Source organism: Xenopus laevis, chromosome 3L (assembly GCF_017654675.1).
Source record: "Xenopus laevis strain J_2021 chromosome 3L, Xenopus_laevis_v10.1, whole genome shotgun sequence".
NCBI lineage: Eukaryota > Metazoa > Chordata > Amphibia > Anura > Pipidae > Xenopus > Xenopus laevis.
Window position 1 is genome coordinate 159,088,539 of NC_054375.1, and position 19,509 is coordinate 159,108,047.

A 19,509-nucleotide genomic window follows, 5' to 3' on the forward strand; every position below is an offset into this window, starting at 1 on the left:
TTTACCCAGACAATTTGGCAATTAGTTCTGCACCCACTGCAGTGATCTCAGGGTCCCCTTACTGTACATGTTCCTCAGATCCCTGTATGGAGCCCGAATGTCTCTGATATTAATACTGACAATATTTCTCATGTATCACTTCTTAGTATCCCCCCTCCAAATAGAAACAAATTCCACTAAATCAACCAACACAAACACCATGAAGAAACATCTGTCGACATACAGGACATTGCGCAAACCAGGGGCCAATCCCACGAGACTATCGGCACATGAAAAGAGAACTCATAGAAGAACCCGTGACCTTCTCATTTCACCCACTGCCCAACTACTCACCCAGCCAACTGCCCAACTGCCCAATTGCCCAACTACCCAACTGCCCCAACTGCCCAACTACCCAATTGCCCAACTGCCCAACAGCCAAACTGCCCAATGGCCCAACTGCCCAACGGTCAATAAGATGAAACTCCAGCACACGGATGCTTAAGGGTTCATAACCCGTGTTTATTGTCAATGCCAAACAGGAAACAACGTTTCAGGGGCGTACCCCTTCGTCAGGTGACGACGACAACGGCCCAACTGCCCAATGGCCCAACTGCCCCAACTGCCCAACTACCCACCTGCCCAACAACCCAACTGCCCAACTACCCAACTGCCCAACTGCCCAACTGCCCAACTACCCAACTGCCCAACTACCCAACTGCCCCAACTGCCCAACTACCCAACTGCCCCAACTGCCCAACTACCCAACTGCCCAACTGCCCAACTACCCAACTGCCCCAACTGTCCAACTACCCAACTGCCCAAGAACCCAACTGCCCAACTACCCAACTGCCCAACTGCCCAACTGCCCAACTGCCCAACTACCCAACTGCCCAACTACCCAACTGCCCCAACTGCCCAACTACCCAACTGCCCAACTACCCAACTACCCAACTGCCCAACTACCCAACTGCCCAACTGCCCAACTACCCAACTACCCAACTGCCCAACCATCATTGAGTTTCCCTGGAATCTGCTGTCTGTGGATCATAACACAATAGGAGGCTTAAGGGAGAGATTATGGAGACAGAGGAAGCTAAAAGCAGATTAGCTCAGTTCCAAACCCCTCCACTGCTGAATACGCTCACTTAAAGTAACTTTTCTATTTCCCCTGAATTAACACTTTGTGCCTCTGCCAGACTGTCGCTTAGACATTGGATTTAAGGAACAATAGAACACAATCTCTATACAACTCAGTTATTGGCTGCACAGTGACACCTACAGGCTGGATATAAAAACACACCGTATGGGAGACACACATCCACATTTTGTTTTTCTGATGGTTAAGAATTTGGCTGAATTTGATCTCTCAGAAAAAGAAACACCTGCGTATGAAATCCCAACCCATAGGGGGGTGTTAAACCTAGTAGTTCATCTAACCTCACCCAAACTCATTCTACCTTCTGGGTTTTGGAAAATCAACCTGATGATCAAATAAAAAGAGAAAACTGTGGTCAGATTCAACACTTCGGTAGTTGGAATGATATGAACTGTGTTACCTCCTTCCCCGGGCAAAGCATCTGGAACTCTAACCAGGAAACAGAGATCAACCAAGAGATCCACCAAAGAATTCCATCCATGAGAATCCATAGAAACATGCTTTGAACTTCTATGTGTCCTCCATATTCCACTGTGAAGATGTGCTAATCTTAAAATATTACTCAGTAACGAGACTAACAGTATCTCCCATGAAGCCCACCCAAAGACATCAGTCAAATGCCCCCCACACACACACACAGACTTCCGTTAAATAAAGCAGCACACAACTTATAATACAACTTGTGATAAAAACAGGACATTGCACAAACCCAACACCAAAATGCCAGCAAAGAGGAAGTGGTGGAGGAAATGATGTCCCACCCAGTCTTCACTGTAACCTCAGCAGAACAGGAATTGGACCTTCTAAGAAATTAGCCACGTGACACCTTCATAGAAGAGACAAGAGATGCAAAACAAATGGAAAACATGTGATACGTTCAACACTTTAAGGTGCACATCAGGTTAAAATTGTAAAAATAGGATTTTGATTGAACATTTTACATGAATAAGTGTAATGGAATCATTGTGATTGGATGTTGGTGAAGTCCAGTTGCTTTAGACTTCTCACCATAGATATTATACATGTCATGACAAGGATGGATGAAAACCTTGAGATTATGTCCGTCATACCAACAGCATGCATCAGTGTGGCTACTACTAAATCTTAGTCCCTAACCTGTCGGAAATGTCTATATGCCCCTGTCTGAAGGTCTGGACCACTTATTTGCTGGAGCCCCCAAATATCTTCATCTTACACTTGACTGTAGATATCTCGCTGTGCAATTACATTCATCATCAACACACATCTCCATGAGTCCACCATAAGTCATTCTACCAAGGTACAGTACCACAGCTCTCTCCTAACAGATACCTGTGTAGCGCTATAGTAAATTGAGTGCACCTTACTCTACTATGGGCTTCACTCCTAGTACATATGCTCCGGATGAGACCTTAAAACCTTAGGGAGTGAGCCTTCGCATCGAGGTGGAAGCAGGGTGTAGTGCAACTGTAACAGTAATCAGGGTGCAAAGAATTGGGCGCCAGTGGTTCTTATAACTTAACCAAATAACAGATTTATTGAGCACAGTATACAATCTTCAGTGGAGTGTACATAAATGAGAACATTGCAGGGTCATACAAGACATTGAATAGGCAGTACTCACAACGCCTTTGGTCAGTATGATTCTCCTCAGAGATAGGAACAATACATGCAGCTTTGAGGAGGTACACCCAGCTTTCAGCCTTTTCCCTAAGTGGAACCTGAGGGGAATACTATCTACCCTAGGTCTGTACACTTAGTCCCTACTTCTGGGCAATTAGTACCCTGGGATCTTAATCCCACTACAATCCTCGTAGGAGCCTCAGACTGCTCAGCTAAATAAACTGACTGACTATCACTCCTAGAGTGATCTATAAGTGTGAGTATCCTATTCTTACTAGACCTGACCTGTCTAGGTTCCACTCGAGCTCTGCCTCCTGCACAGGCTAGAGCCAGCACAAGATGGACCCTGAAATTATGGCTTCAGAGCCTTTTATACTCTAGCACAGTGCCATCTACTGGGCACTGTGAGAAACAACAAGAGTCAACAGTACCCCTCCCAACTGTATTTTAGGACCCAATTAGGTGTCCATAACATGGAGGGACTGCCTGACAATAATACTAGGGGTGGCTATTCTACACATCCCTACACCTGTATCTTCAGATTCGCTGGAAACCATGAGTTTATGAGCTCAGTCTACATTTCATAGGGAATGTTACAATATATGACACTCCTGTTTACAACCCTAGTATCCACTGGATCATGGTTCTAGCTCACAGTCTCTCCAAGTAACATCATGGACAATGTTGTTGGGTCCAGATCATAAGGTGTAGGCCAATTCTAGAAAATACAAAGCAGTTGAGGGTCTAGGTGTGTAACATTAAGATGGAGCTTCAGGGGTTGTAATTTGTACTCACTGGAGCTAAGCAGAGACCTCAATAGTATTTGTTAGTGAGGGAGATTTGAAGAAGTTAGCCTTACTACTCTGAGGAAGTGTACCTATGTTCCTGGTTCAGAACTTCTGGTGCCCAAGTTTCTTTGAGAAACTGTTAAGTGTTATAGTTCTGTAGACCCTTCCACCACTACTTCTGCGAGGACCCAGCTGAGGTGACTTGTCTCATGTAGCAGATCTCAGTTGGAAAGTTATCCCCGTGTATCTACAGTGCTACATTAGTTACATGGTGACACCTGCATTTGGTCATTCCTCAAAACTAATGCAGTGTCTTCATGACTCAGATCCTACTGGCAGAGAAACTGAGAAGTGAGGCTGCTGAGTGTTACGCAAGGAGATGGTGCTCCTTATGGTATCACTGACTTCCCTCTAAAGTCTGTTACAACTCATGCTGATTTGCTGAATATCCAAGTCCCGGCGAGGAACAGATTGGCCTTCCCTGTGATCACCCCATCAGACTCAAGGAGGTTGTGCAGAATTAGCTCCACGGAAGCAGTATTGCTGAGTTCTACTTAAGGTAAGTCCAAGCGGCACATTCCTCACTTTCTAGGTCTTTAATTGCTGGCAAAATACTCCCCTCTGAATTTTGCTTAATAAGTGGACCCCCAATCTACTATAGTCCCCTCCCTGCTCTACTCTCACGGGGTGACCTCATTGGTTAAAGAATCAACACTTCTTGTTTCCTTTGTCCTAGAATATGGCAGAATACTATAATTCTAGAGGAATAAATGGAGAACATCCCTCAGTCAATATACCAGGTAATGTCAAATGGAATATGTGAGATTTAGAGGTCATCTGCTACCAGGGGAATGGTCAGATACCTTCTTAGCTTTTAGCATCAATGTTCAATGTTTCAATGTGCTCCCCAGTATTAAGTGAGACTGATACCATCTCAGCTTATCATATGCACCTATTCCATCTCCAGACAGCTGCTGGTCTGAAAGAGGTCGCTGGGCAGAAATTTACCATCAAAAACAGATTTGTGGTCTTTTTTAATGAACAATACTAAATCTTGGGTTTGAGAGAGTTATAAATGACTGGGCCCCTACCGTTGTTCCATCTGTGACATCATTTTACATTTCTATTTACATGTTTCTATCATTGGGCTTGAGGTGCATGAATTTTTTCCCAATATATCTCCATTGAGTTCATGCTGTGGGGCACAGGTGCTCTTTCGGCTGTTTTTGGTAGTTCCACTCATGGGGGCTGTAGTGGTAACAAATGTACAATGAACACTCTTTTGTAGAAATAAAAAGTAATATTTGAAAATGGAGCAATAGTTGCACCTTATTTTGGAGGCACCAAAGTCCCAGATAAGAGAAAGCTGGAGGGTATTTATGAGTAGATATGTATAGCAGAGGTTATTTTTGGATTTTTTAGGTTCATGCATATAGGATTGGGGATGGGATTATAATTTCAGCAACCCACAATTTAGGGTAGTCAGCATTATACCAATACCAGGTTATCTTAGGTAGTCACCCCTTCTCTGGTATTTGTTAAGGTATGGGACACCTCATGTTACTCCAACAAGGGTCAAAGCATGAAGGATCCACACCTTGTATAGAATGATCTTCTTCCCTTTCTTCTTTCTCATTGATATTATTACTTGTTTCACGTCTCCATCCCCAGTGCCTTCATCTCCAAAAAGGACCCATCGGGTCTCATCCCGTCTCATCTGCTGTCTCATAACCCTTTGTGTCAGTCTTCTCATCATATGTGTCATATTTATTACACTTAGGGGTAAGTACAATCCTTCCTCCAGCGTGGTAAAGTTTGGCCATCTAAGGGAACAGATTCAAGGTACATTATCTGACTTATAAAAGAGAAGTCTTCACCACTGAAGAACATTTTCTTTTAGCACAGTTCATTCTTACTATGCCAAATAGAACATGTTTTTGGCATCTCAACCAGAGATATTCTCATCATGGAGTCTTTAGATGGACATTTCATCTTGAAGTTGGTGATCTAATGCAATACTTGATGGTCAATAGAATAGTTACTGCTGCGCAGTGATTTCTTTAACCCACATACCAGTTATTTATATTAACTTTGTGAAGCTTAACCTTTTTTACTCACATAAGGAATGGACATCTGGCAATTAACCGAGATGCAAATGTAGATCAGGAGAAGAAGATTGAGAAGAAGAGGCCACCGGGTCTCCACTATTGAGAACATATTTTACACCAGAAAAGCTTCATAGTGGTTGTTAGCATTGCCGTATTGCAGTGCTGGGGCCATAGGTTTGATTCCAGCCAGGGCAAGGAATGTTGACATAGAGAAAGGGCATCTGGCAATTACCCAAGATGCAAATGTAGATCAGGAGAAGAAGATTGAGAAGAAGAGGCATCAGGTCTCTACTATGGAGAACATAGCCAGGGCAAGGAATGTTCTTCTCATGTCCCTATGGATTTACTTTCAGTTTTATACACCTAAAATATATATCGCAGCTTAATTTACTCCTGATAAAATAGTCCCTGGTGTGTGTGTGACTTTAGATTGTAAGCTTCACTGGGGCAGGGACTGATGTGAATGATGTATAATATCTGTAGAGTAGTCAAGAATGATTCAGAAGTTAAACTGATTATACCTTGTCTAGTCTAATTATGGCTCCCAACACAGACATAATAAGTCATGCACTGTACCCCCTAGTACAGAGGCAGGGAGACATTGGCTTATACACAAAAGGCTGCAGGTTCAAACCCAGCCAATATCAGGAGTCATAATTGTCCAGGACAGATGTTTAATGGGAAAGATTAGGTGTAACTTTTCCTTTTTCCTCCCCCAGTAATAGGATCCCTGGATGCGTCCAATCCAGATCAAACTAATATTCACACGGACCCATCCACAGGTAACAAACCAACAACTGTCAGTGATCCAGAGATTGGGAAAATGTGACATTTTAATTGACTGGAGGAACACCTCATAGATGTTGCTGTACCTCCTTCTGCCCTAAGGGTGAGAAATACTTCACAAAGCTACAATTTAAGGCTACCCAGTGTGACTTGGGCAAAGGGTGAACGTATTAACCGACAGCTTATCATTCACTGTGTATTTGGTGTGAGAGTTTGTGCTGCCATATTGCTTACTATAGACAGTATGATAGTATAGCTTTCCCTCTGGATGATGTTAAATTGGGTGAGTGCTTGAGAATTTGGGGATAATGTGGGGTAATTCTTGTCCCCTTTTTGTTTATTTATTTAGGAGGCTTGCAGGGAATTTTCAGGATGTTGGACAGACTGGTGTACTTGACCCAAAAACTGCACATCAATAGTAAGATATCTGATACCCCTCCATTCTCAATAACTGCACCTCAATAGTAAGATATCTGATACCCCTCCATTCTCAATAACTGCACCTCAATGGTAAGATATCTTATACCCCTCCATGCCCATTAATTGCCCATCAACAGAAAATGACTGGATATTTGAAGAACAGCAGTGTAATAGACAGATTCATTTGGATCACCTGGTTTTGGGGATATCCAGTTGCCCAGAACAGGTGAGGAGATGGGAGAGAAAAGGGAATCATGCCCAGGGGGAATGTTATAGGGAAGGGCTTAGAAATAAAATACCTGAAGAGTATGGACCAGTGTTGTTGATCTCTCAGTAAAGCCAAGTCTGTATTATTTGAGTGAAGGGCAGCACAAACCTCACTAGGTTGAAGAGCTTATAGATTCTGCTGGATACCTGAATAAAATGCTGTGCTATTTAGTCCTTTGTTTCACCCCTCACTATTCATCCAAGTTATTCAGTCCTTGCAAGGTCAGTAGATCCAGAATAGCAGATTCTCAGTTCTTTGCCAGACCAGTCCTTACTCCCACAATGGGGATTGGCAGCGTCAGTGTCCTTACTCCTTATTGGAGGACAATGTCATGATTAATAGAGACCTTTGATGCTTTTTTATCCTGTTCAATGCTCAACTGTTTTGCTTATTCAATAAACTCTGCTCCCAGCTTGCTGATTAAATCCATCATTAGCCTCTAACTACTGGATCCCATGAAATCCGTGTACTATACGGATAGTCATGGCCTTCAGGAACCCCAAGTTGATCACCCCACTCACCATAGATGGGACTAATCAGCTCATATGGGTCTCAGTATCATTTATATACAGATGATACACAAATCGACCTCTCTTCTCCAGACCTGCCCTCACTTTTAGCTCATGTCAAACAGCAATTTCTCTGTCTCTCCTAGGAGACCGCTCAGCCTCCCCTCCTATAGCAGCTTCCGCTCCTCTTCAGGGGTGCTCAGTCCGCAGCGTCCCCACCGCTTAACTCAAACTGTGCCAAAGGAATGGACGGCACTCCACTTGAAGAGGAAAAAAGTCTTTATTACAAGCTAAAAATAGGGATCAAAGGCCCTACGCGTTTCGGGATACAATCCCTTAATCATAGGCATACATCACAACCACCATAGACACATTTTATACCTAAGGGCATGGTGACCCCTGCTGGTTACACATAATATTGCTGTTAAAATAATTTATTTTAAATTTTTAATTTTCAATAATAAAACCAACATTCAGAGGTAACAACCTTGATAGTACTTTTAAAAAATAACATTCTGGTAGTTAAAATGGATCCCTGTACCCATATTGCACTATGTGTGAACTCATAATCCTGGTCGTTTGTAAATTATGTAAATATGGATCTGTATCCAAATAGTAAGTGTCTATCTTAAAAAATCTTTTTTATATATATCTTTAATTGATTGTGGAAAATCTGCCATCAGAATTCTCAAGATCCACATAATCAGATAGATTAACACTTATTCAAATATATTCAAAGAGCTATGGGGTAGGTATTGAGCTATCAATATAAATAGGATATATCATGTCTCGTATTTAGACCCTTGGGTATTCTGGTCTCCAATTTTAGGATCCAGAATGCCTCTCTTAGATCCAGAGAGCGTGTCTGGTCCCCACCCCTAAGGGGTGTCTTGACTTGTTCTATGATTTTGACCGACAGGTCACTCACACCTTTTTTGGAACAAAGGGCAAAATGTTTGCCAATTGGGGACGTCTCGTCATGTTTGTCTATAGCTCGTATGTGTTCCCGTATCCTTTCTTTTAGAGTACGGGTAGTGCGACCAACATATTGTTTTTCACAACTTTGACATTCCAAAAGGTACACCACCCCTTTAGTGTTACAATTACAATAGCCGAAATTACGATATTCCTTTGCTGTCACATTAGATTTAAAGGTAGGACCCGTGGAGATGACCCTACACGTTTTACAAGTGGTTGCTCCACACCTGTAGCTGCCTTTTACGGTTAGCCAATTTTCACTATGTCTGTTTTGGGCCGAGGTTATTAAGCTCGGTGCCAACATTTTGCCCAACGTGGGTGCCCTTTTTGGGACACATTTCAAATCAGTGTTGGACAGAATCTCAAACAGTCTCGTATCATTATGCAAAACTGGAAGGTGTTTCCTAATTATATTACAGATCCTCCCGTATTCCTCACTAAACTCAGTAATGAAATAAATTTTGTCTCTTCCATTGATTCTGTCTGAGTCTTTGTTGTTGGATTGTTTTATCATATCGCTTGTATAACCTCGCCTGTGTAATCTGTCTCCCAAGTGTCTGGCTTGTTCCTCAAAAGTATAGTCCTGACTGCAATTCCTCCTATATCTAACAAACTGACTATATGGTATCCCCCGAACAATATGTCTGGGGTGACAGCTGTTAGCTCTTAGAATAGTGTTGCCCGACGTGGGCTTTCTATATACAGTGGATTCAATTCTACCACTACATGTGTCTCCCCTTAGTGTGAGATCTAAAAAGTTGATCTCTAATTTGTTGAATTCAAGTGTAAAATGTAAATTGTATTGATTATCGTCTAAATACGTGTGAAAATCCCTGATTGATTCCTCAGGGCCGTCCCAAATAAATAAGAGGTCGTCTATATAGCGACCATACCATACAATGTGTTCACGAAAGGGGTTATCACATCCATAGACACGGGACCGCTCCCAGCAAGCCATGAAAAGGTTGGCATAGGTGGGGGCAAAGGGAAGAGACAAAATTTATTTCATTACTGAGTTTAGTGAGGAATACGGGAGGATCTGTAATATAATTAGGAAACACCTTCCAGTTTTGCATAATGATACGAGACTGTTTGAGATTCTGTCCAACACTGATTTGAAATGTGTCCCAAAAAGGGCACCCACGTTGGGCAAAATGTTGGCACCGAGCTTAATAACCTCGGCCCAAAACAGACATAGTGAAAATTGGCTAACCGTAAAAGGCAGCTACAGGTGTGGAGCAACCACTTGTAAAACGTGTAGGGTCATCTCCACGGGTCCTACCTTTAAATCTAATGTGACAGCAAAGGAATATCGTAATTTCGGCTATTGTAATTGTAACACTAAAGGGGTGGTGTACCTTTTGGAATGTCAAAGTTGTGAAAAACAATATGTTGGTCGCACTACCCGTACTCTAAAAGAAAGGATACGGGAACACATACGAGCTATAGACAAACATGACGAGACGCCCCCAATTGGCAAACATTTTGCCCTTTGTTCCAAAAAAGGTGTGAGTGACCTGTCGGTCAAAATCATAGAACAAGTCAAGACACCCCTTAGGGGTGGGGACCAGACACGCTCTCTGGATCTAAGAGAGGCATTCTGGATCCTAAAATTGGAGACCAGAATACCCAAGGGTCTAAATACGAGACATGATATATCCTATTTATATTGATAGCTCAATACCTACCCCATAGCTCTTTGAATATATTTGAATAAGTGTTAATCTATCTGATTATGTGGATCTTGAGAATTCTGATGGCAGATTTTCCACAATCAATTAAAGATATATATAAAAAAAGATTTTTTAAGATAGACACTTACTATTTGGATACAGATCCATATTTACATAATTTACAAATGACCAGGATTATGAGTTCACACATAGTGCAATATGGGTACAGGGATCCATTTTAACTACCAGTATGTTATTTTTTAAAAGTACTATCAAGGTTGTTACCTCTGAATGTTGGTTTTATTATTGAAAATTAAAAATTTAAAATAAATTATTTTAACAGCAATATTATGTATAACCAGCAGGGGTCACCATGCCCTTAGGTATAAAATGTGTCTATGGTGGTTGTGATGTATGCCTATGATTAAGGGATTGTATCCCGAAACGCGTAGGGCCTTTGATCCCTACTTTTAGCTTGCAATAAAGACTTTTTTCCTCTTCAAGTGGAGTGCCGTCCATTCCTTTGAAACAGCAATATCTGCCTTCATGTCCTCTTCATGTCCTCTCATGTCCTCTCATGTCCTCTTCATGTCCTCTTCATGTCCTCTTCATGTCCTCTCATGTCCTCTTCATGTCCTCTTCATGTCCTCTTCATGTCCTCTCATGTCCTCTTCATGTCCTCTTCATGTCCTCTTCATGTCCTCTCATGTCCTCTTCATGTCCTCTTCATGTCCTCTTCATGTCCTCTTCATGTCCTCTCATGTCCTCTTCATGTCCTCTTCATGTCCTCTTCATGTCCTCTTCATGTCCTCTTCATGTCCTCTTCATGTCCTCTCATGTCCTCTTCATGTCCTCTTCATGTCTTCTCATGTCCTCTTCATGTCCTCTTCATGTCCTCTCATGTCCTCTTCATGTCCTCTCATGTCCTCTTCATGTCCTCTCATGTCCTCTCATGTCCTCTTCATGTCCTCTCATGTCCTCTCATGTCCTCTTCATGTCCTCTTCATGTCCTCTTCATGTCCTCTTCATGTCCTCTTCATGTCCTCTCATGTCCTCTTCATGTCCTCTCATGTCCTCTTCATGTCCTCTCATGTCCTCTTCATGTCCTCTTCATGTCCTCTTCATGTCCTCTTCATGTCCTCTCATGTCCTCTTCATGTCCTCTCATGTCCTCTCATGTCCTCTTCATGTCCTCTTCATGTCCTCTCATGTCCTCTTCATGTCCTCTTCATGTCCTCTTCATGTCCTCTCATGTCCTCTTCATGTCCTCTCATGGACAAAACTGGTCACCTCCCACCTTCCACTTCTGTCTCTCTGTCTGACAGATCAGTATAACCCCAGTTCCCCAAGTGAATTGGAGCCACATTTGCCCTTTCATTCATTCATTCATTCACCAAGGAACATCTCTCTCATCCCACCCTTCCTTACAGAAGAGTCTCCCAAAACTCCCATTCATGCCTTTGTCATATCTCTTGTTCATACACCTACTAACTATTGGCACTTACCATCACTATCCTTACCAACAGGAACTATCCTACTGGTACCCCCACTGTATGTCTTGCTTCCTCTTAGAATGTAAGCTCTTGTGAGCGGGACCCTCTTACTGTCTCCTAATAATATCCAATAGTAACTGTGAGTCAATGTTGGTTAAAAGTTTGTCTGTGTATTTTCCCTTTACTCTATAAAGCACTGCCAGGAATAGTGGCGTTATAGAAATAATATATTAATAATAATAATAATAATAATGATAATAATAATAATAATAATAATGATAATAATAATAATTGAGTGACATAGAGATATTTATTTGAACATGATGAAAAACTCTGCCCCATTTTCTCTTTCTTTTTTCAGGCACTGGATTGATGGAAAAGCAGACGGAAGTTGATGGGAACAGTAAGAACCTTTGGATGAATATTTTCAGTGACACAGAGCTGGTGGCTAGTGACTGGTGGCTAGTGGCTATGTTGCCCCCCATAATGGCTCTCTCTGGAGGGGGTCTGTTAGAGCCCAGATCTCAGGCTTAGATTGAGATGTTTCAGGTTTATACCCCACTGTCCCCCTTGGGCATTTAGCTGCAGTTAAATGGATCAATTAAGGAGCCTACTCTAGGAACAGTGCCCTGGTTTATATAGTGAATAAAGTGCCCCCGAAGGCTGATTCATTTATACAGGTCATAGAACTCCGAGGTGACTTCTAATATCCTAAGCTCAGATTATAACTGATGACATCACTAAGCACTGTTTATAAGGATATAAATGAAATATAATATATCATTTAAAGGATATTCATGGCTCTTGTGTATTATAAGTAAATACTATGGGGCAAATTCACTAAGCGCCGAAGCGCCGAACGCTAGCGTCAATTCGCTAGTGTTGGGCAGTTTCGTTACTTCGCAAATTCACTAACGAACTCTGGCGTAACTTCGCTAGTGTCACTTCGCACCCTTACGCCTGGCGAATTTTCGCTACGGACGTAACTACACAAATTCACTAACGCGCGCAGTGTACTGAACGCTACCTTTTACGTTAGACTTCCTTCGCCACCTCAGACCAGGCGAAGCGCAATAGAGTAGATAGGGATTGCTTCAAAAAAAGTTAACATTTTTTCTAAGTCCCAAAAAACGCTGGCGTTTTTTCTATATTATGGGTGATAGGCTGAAAAAGATCGAAAAATTTTTTGGGGCTCCCCTCCTTCCCCCCTACATTTCCTAACTCATGGCACCTTAACTATACAGTGGGCACATGTGTAGGGCAAAATAAACATTTTATTTGATGTTTTGAAGGTTTCCCAGGCTTGTGTAGTGATTCTACGTATTCCTCCATTGAAATTTGAATTTGGCGCCGTATGCAAATTAACCATCGCTAGCGTAACTTTGCTTCGCTTAACGAATCAACGCTAGCGCAACTTCACAACCTTACGCTACCCCTGAGCGCAACTTCGGATTTTAGTGAATTTGCGAAGCGCTGGCAAAACTACGCCTGGCGAAGTGTGGCGAAGTGCGGCGAAGTTACGCCTGGCGCAACTACGAATCTTAGTGAATTTGCCCCTATGTGATTAGCACTGCTAAGACTCAGGCATTCTGGGATCATTTGTATCAAACTGATTTCTGGGGGGTCCTTATCACTTTTATGCCTTTTACCCCATATCCTAAAGCAACACCAAATGTTTAAAGTTCATCACTACAACTATATCAGCTGCACTATTGACCAGGGAATTTGGGGTAACTGTCCCCTGGAGATGCTGCTTGGGGTGCTTACGTTAGTTCTTAGCTTTCTGGAGGGTTGATTTGAGAATCAACGTTAGGATACCTGGAAAGGCCTTAGAGAATTGTGGGGAACTGTAGAATTAAGGGTTCCTGCATGCTGGGGGGTTTGTGGAATCCCTAGTGAAGACATGTTGTGGGTGACACAGGTAACTGTAAGAACATATGGAACATATGGAATTCCCAGTTAGTCACAGGTAAATACTCTCCTGCTATTCACTCACCCACTTACACCTTTGATTCCTTCTCCCAGGGCGACTCTCACTCACCTTTACAGGACAGAACCCAGAAGTTCTACTCCAGTGAGCCCCTCAGAACACTTAACTTGGACTTTACACTTCTAGAACATCCGGGGTCCCTCCTATACCCTGAAATACACACTTGGGCAATAATTTGGGGTACCGTCCCCTATGCCTATTCAGCCTAGCCTGAAATTAAACCCTTTCATTTTAATAACAACTCACTGCTGCCATTTAGTGGTCACAAAAAACATTACACCCAAATCCCATTTGAACTGTTCTTCACTTTATACGTCGGTGTAGCGGAGACTGAGGAACTCGAAGTAATGATTGTGGGAAATGTCACAAATACAAGAGTTTCCTGAGCAAACAACCCATTATCAGTATGTACATATATATATATATATATATAGGACATTGAGATAGTTGTACATTTATGCCCTCCCCTTTCAACAAAACAGGAATTGTTTGTTCATATATTGCAATATATTTAACTTGACCAACTGAATCACACTCACCCCTGATCCGACCGCTCCAACACTCACTCACCCTTGGTCTGGCCAGTCCTACACTCACTTACCCCTGGTCTGGCCAGTCCTACACTCACTTACCCCTGGTCTGGCCAGTCCTACACTCACTTACCCCTGGTCTGGCCAGTCTTTTACTCACTCACCCCTGGTCTGGCCAGTCCTACACTCATACTCACCTTGGTCTATCCAGTACTACACTCACACTCACCCCTGGTCTGGACAGTCCTTCGCTCACTCACCCATGATATGGCCAGTCCTACACTCACACTCACCCCTGGTCTGGCCAGTCCTACACTTACTCACCCCTGGTCTGGCCAGTCCTACACTCACACTCACCTCTGATCTGTCCAGTCCTACACTCAAACTCCCCCCTGGTCTGGCCAGTCCTTTACTCACTCACCCCTGGTCTGGCCAGTCCTATACTCACACTCACCCCTGGTCTGACCAGTCCTATAGTCACTCATCACTGGTCTGGCCCATCCTTCACTTACCCCTGGTCTGGCCAGTCCTACACTCACCCCTGGTCTGGCCAGTCCTACACTCATTCACCACAGGTCTGACCAGCACTACACTCACCTCTGGTCTGGCCAGTCCTACACTCAAACCTGGTCTGGCCAGTCCTGCTCTCACCCCTGCTCTGGCCAGTCCTACACTCATCCCTGGTCTGGCCAGTCCTACACTCACTCACCCCTGGTCTGGCCAGTCCTACACTCACTTACCCATGGTCTGGCCAATCCTACACTCATCCCTGGTCTGGCCAATCCTACACTCAAACCTGGTCTGGCCAGTCCTGCACTCACCCCTGCTCTGGCCAGTCCTACACTCATCCCTGGTCTGGCCAGTCTTACACTCACCCCTGGTCTGACCGGTCCTACACACACACTCACCCCTGGTCTGGCCAGTCCTACACTCACTCACCCCTGGTCTGGCCAGCCCTACACTCACTCACCCCTGGTCTGGCCAGTCCTACACTCACTTACCCCTGGTCTGGCCAGTCCTACACTCACTTACCCATGGTCTGGACAATCCTACACTCACACCTGGTCTGGCCAGTCCTACAATCACTCACCCCTGGTCTGGCCAGTCCTACACTCACTCACCCCCCTGATCTGGTCAGTCCTACACATACACTCAACCCTGGTCTGGCCAGTTCTACACTTACTCACCCCTGGTCTGGCCAGTCCTACACTCACCCCTGGTCTGTCCAGTCCTACACTCACACTCACCCCTGGTCTGGCAAGTCCTACAATCACGCTCACCCCTGGTCTGGCCAGTCCTACACTTACTCAGCCCTGGTCTGGCCAGTCCTACACTTACTCACCCCTGGTCTGGCCAGTCCTAAACTCACTTACCCATGGTCTGGACAATCCTACACTCACACTGGGTCTGGCCAGTCCTACAATCACTCACCCCTGGTCTGGCCAGTCCTACACTCACTCACCCCTGATCTGGTCAGTCCTACACATACGTTCAACCCTGGTCTGGCCAGTCCTACACTTACTCACCCCTGGTCTGGCCAGTCCTACACTCACCCCTGGTCTGTCCAGTCCTACACTCACACTCACCCCTGGTCTGGCCATTCCTACACTCACCCCTGGTCTGGCCAGTCCTACACTCACTCACCCTGGTCTGGCCAGTCCTACACTCACACTCACCCCTGGTCTGGCCAGTCCTACACTCAGTCACCCCTGGTCTGGCCAGTCCTACACTCACCCCTGGTCTGGCCAGTCCTACACTCACACTCACCCCTGGTCTGTCTAGTCCTACACTCACACTCACCCCTGGTCTGGCCGGTCCTACACTCATTCACCACAGGTTTGACCAGCACTACACTCACTGACCTCTGGTCTGGCCAGTCCTACACTCAAACCTGGTCTGGCCAGTCCTGCACTCACCCCTGCTCTGGCCAGTCCTACACTCATCCCTGGTCTGGCCAGTCCTACACTCACTCACCCCTGGTCTGACCAGTCCTACACTCACTTACCCATGGTCTAGACAATCCTACACTCATCCCTGGTCTGGCCAATCCTACATTCAAACCTGGTCTGGCCAGTCCTGCACTCACCCCTGCTTTGGCCAGTCCTACACTCATCCCTGGTCTGGCCAGTCCTACACTCACTCACCCCTGGTCTGACCGGTCCTACACACACACTCACCCCTGGTCTGGCCAGTCCTACACTCATACTCACCCCTGGTCTGGCCAGTCCTACACTCACTCACCCCTGGTCTGGCCAGTCCTACACTCACTTACCCCTGGTCTGGCCAGTCCTACACTCACTTACCCATGGTCTGGACAATCCTACACTCACACCTGGTCTGGCCAGTCCTACAATTACTCACCCCTGGTCTGGCCAGTCCTACACATACGCTCAACCCTGGTCTGGCCAGTCCTACACTCACTTACCCATGGTCTGGACAATCCTACACTCACACCTGATCTGGCCAGTCCTACAATCACTCACCCCTGGTCTGGCCAGTCCTACACTCACTCACCCCTGATCTGGTCAGTCATACACATACGCTCAACCCTGGTCTGGCCAGTCCTACACTTACTCACCCCTGGTCTGGCCAGTCCTACACTCACCCCTGGTCTGTCCAGTCCTACACTCACACTCACCCCTGGTCTGGCCAGTGCTACACTCACGCTCACCCCTGGTCTGGCCTGCCCTACACTTACTTACCCCTGGTCTGGCCAGTCCTACACTGACTCACCCCTGGTCTGGCCAATCCTACACTCACCCCTGGTCTGTCCAGTCCTACACTCACACTCACCCCTGGTCTGGCCAGTCCTACACTCACACTCACCCCTGGTCTGACCGGTCCTACACTAAACTTTCATCTGAGAATTCTAATTCATTATACATAAGGACTAAGTTTCCCTGCAACTTGCTACTATCAAGGTTAAAATTCCCAAACACGAAATGTGACAATATTTAGTGGCTTTAGACTGGATTCTGATGTAACTACACATGGGGAACTGGGAGTAACTTGTATCTGTCTGTGTATCAGGCACATTGGAGAGTGGCTTACGGAAAGTTCTGGGTACATTGGACAAACTGGTGAAGCTAATGAAGAAAATTCATGCCAATGGTAAGATTTCCAATAATGATGATATCAAATACTAGCTGTGCTCAAATCTACTTCAGATCCAACATACAAAGTCTAATTTATCCCCAGTCAACATGCCCATGTACTCTTCTCTAAACAGACACAACTGTCACACCAACACCCAACCCAAAATATTCAATTGATCCTTTTACACTGGTTCAAACACAAAAATCTCAGACTCACCCAGACTTACTTTGTGTGTAAATGCACCTTGGATACAACACACATCCATTGTCCAGTGTGTACAAACTCAAAGCTACACATTGTGCCCATGTATTCTGGATCCAATGCGCACCCACCATCCCATCTATGCCCAACTTAGTCTACTTATGGGTGCAATGCTCTTTTGTTTTCAGATGGCAAGAAAATTGCATGTGATCCAAACTGGGTTTATTTTGACCTCAGTTGTTACTACGTCTCCAGTGAAGCACTCGATTGGGAGGAATCCCAGAAACAGTGTCAGGCAATGAGTTCCCACTTGGTGGTGATCAACAGTAAAGCAGAGCAGGTGTGTGCCAGGTTTGTGTGAGTGTCTAGTGGATATGAATCCTTGAATACTGTCCTCTTTGTATAATCACATAATGAAACAATAAGAGAAAAACCTAAACAACAGAAATTGTAGGCTGAGACAGCCAAATTGCCCTATTTCTGTCCTTTTTGCCTCCCTCACCTCTGGCAGGTGGTCTCCTGGGTTAGATGGTGGGAGAGCTGTTGAGTTCTAAGTAGAACAAACGTTCATCAATGATATTTCCTTGTCTCTCCCAGAATTATGTGTTTGGTATAACAAAGGAGAAGGTCACCTGGCTGGGTCTGACTGATTCCGATGGGACCTGGAAATGGGTGGATGGAACGCCCTATGAGTCTGCCCCAACGTGAGTAGTTTCTATCAATATTTATACAATACATTCTGATTGAGATGTTGGCTATGAGATTCTTAGGTCTGATTGTGTTTCTTTGTAGGTTCTGGGATGAGTTGCAGCCGGATAATAACACAGTTAAGGGACAGCCGGGTACAGAGGACTGTGCCAACATGCGCCCCAGTGGATTGTGGAATGATGATCACTGCCAGCACCAGTACCAGTACATATGTGAGAGATCGATATGATGGGCACAATATTGTCCAAGTACAATTTCCTCCTTTCAATAATGACTGATAAACTCTCCCCAAATTCTGGCCCCAGTGCAATCCTATAATCCCACTGCTCCAGGGAACCTTTGTGCAATGAATTGACTCCAGTTGGGATTTACTTGCAGAATCTGTTTTGGGGGGGGGGGAAGTACATGTGTATATGGGCTAAATAAATACATTTTTGCACTATTCCAAAGTGTCAGTGTACTACTTGGATTTTGCTATGATCATTGTCAAACTAAACAGTTCTATGTGGTTCTTCTGTTTTTGCTTATTGTCTTTATCGGCCCTCCTGCTTCCTCACGCTAACAAGACTTCTTCAGCCTGCAGCAGGTAATTCACCTGATGGCTACAGAACTGGTGGATGTGCCGGAGGGCCTGAGGAATGAGGCCTATGTAAGAAGAAGTCAGAACCATATAGTAGGCCTGACACCATAGTGAAGTCAGGAGAAAGGCACCCTGCAAATGAGGTTCAGATTGTGGTGAGTAACTGAGTATCAGCTATTATAATACACTTTTAGTAAGGTGAGGGAGACAGTGTGAACTAGTTAGAACAGCTTTGTACTCCACTGAGTTTGGGGTAGTTCTCCAGGCAATGCCCACCAGACTGTAGGGATAGGACTACTTGGGAAGGCAGAGGAGGTAATACTATAATTTGGTTGGAGTTGGACTGTGTGGGAAGGGTGTGTAACTTTAATAAGCCAGTGGAGGAGGTTGTTGATGAAGAAAAGATCTTATGTCCTGCAAGTTTATCTCTTGGTTGATAAGATGGGTGTATTGATATTTCATTCATGACAAGGAAACTGAAGGAACTGTAGATGAATATGTAGATAGAAGTTAGTGGGCATTTCAGAGGCCAGTTATTTAATTTCTTGCAGGCAATTGTTACATAAGAAAAGAAAGGGACTGAAGACCAGGATAGGATAGAGTCTAGGGGACATTACCAGAAACCAGTGAGCAATGGAAGAA

General features: G+C 44.5%; 1 protein-coding gene across 2 annotated transcripts; it reads left to right on the plus strand.

Annotated features, from left to right (window-relative positions):
- The first annotated feature begins 3,881 nt into the window (after positions 1-3,881).
- Positions 3,882-19,046, plus strand: asgr2.L (asialoglycoprotein receptor 2 L homeolog). Of its 2 annotated transcripts, XM_018253875.2 has the most exons (10): positions 3,883-4,087; positions 4,265-4,328; positions 5,200-5,310; positions 6,356-6,418; positions 6,772-6,840; positions 12,124-12,165; positions 17,313-17,393; positions 17,768-17,919; positions 18,177-18,283; positions 18,372-19,042. In XM_018253875.2, exons 2-10 carry the CDS (start codon positions 4,268-4,270, stop codon positions 18,514-18,516), a joined length of 831 nt encoding a protein of 276 aa, XP_018109364.1. In that variant the 5' UTR covers positions 3,883-4,087; positions 4,265-4,267; the 3' UTR covers positions 18,517-19,042. The 2 variants fall into 2 exon arrangements, with proteins under 2 accessions (XP_018109365.1, XP_018109364.1); XM_018253876.2 differs by lacking the exon at positions 6,772-6,840 and having other exon boundaries at positions 3,882-4,087; positions 18,372-19,046.
- Positions 19,047-19,509: the final 463 nt, after the last annotated feature.

Coding starts and splice junctions, on each gene's coding strand:
- asgr2.L (XM_018253875.2), top strand. CDS start 4,268: ATGGCAGAATACTATAATTCTAGAGGAATAAATGGAGAACATCCCTCA. Junction 6,841..12,123: donor CCAAAAACTGCACATCAATA/GTAAGATATCTG, acceptor TTCTTTTTTCAG/GCACTGGATTGATGGAAAAG. Junction 12,166..17,312: donor GACGGAAGTTGATGGGAACA/GTAAGAACCTTT, acceptor TCTGTGTATCAG/GCACATTGGAGAGTGGCTTA.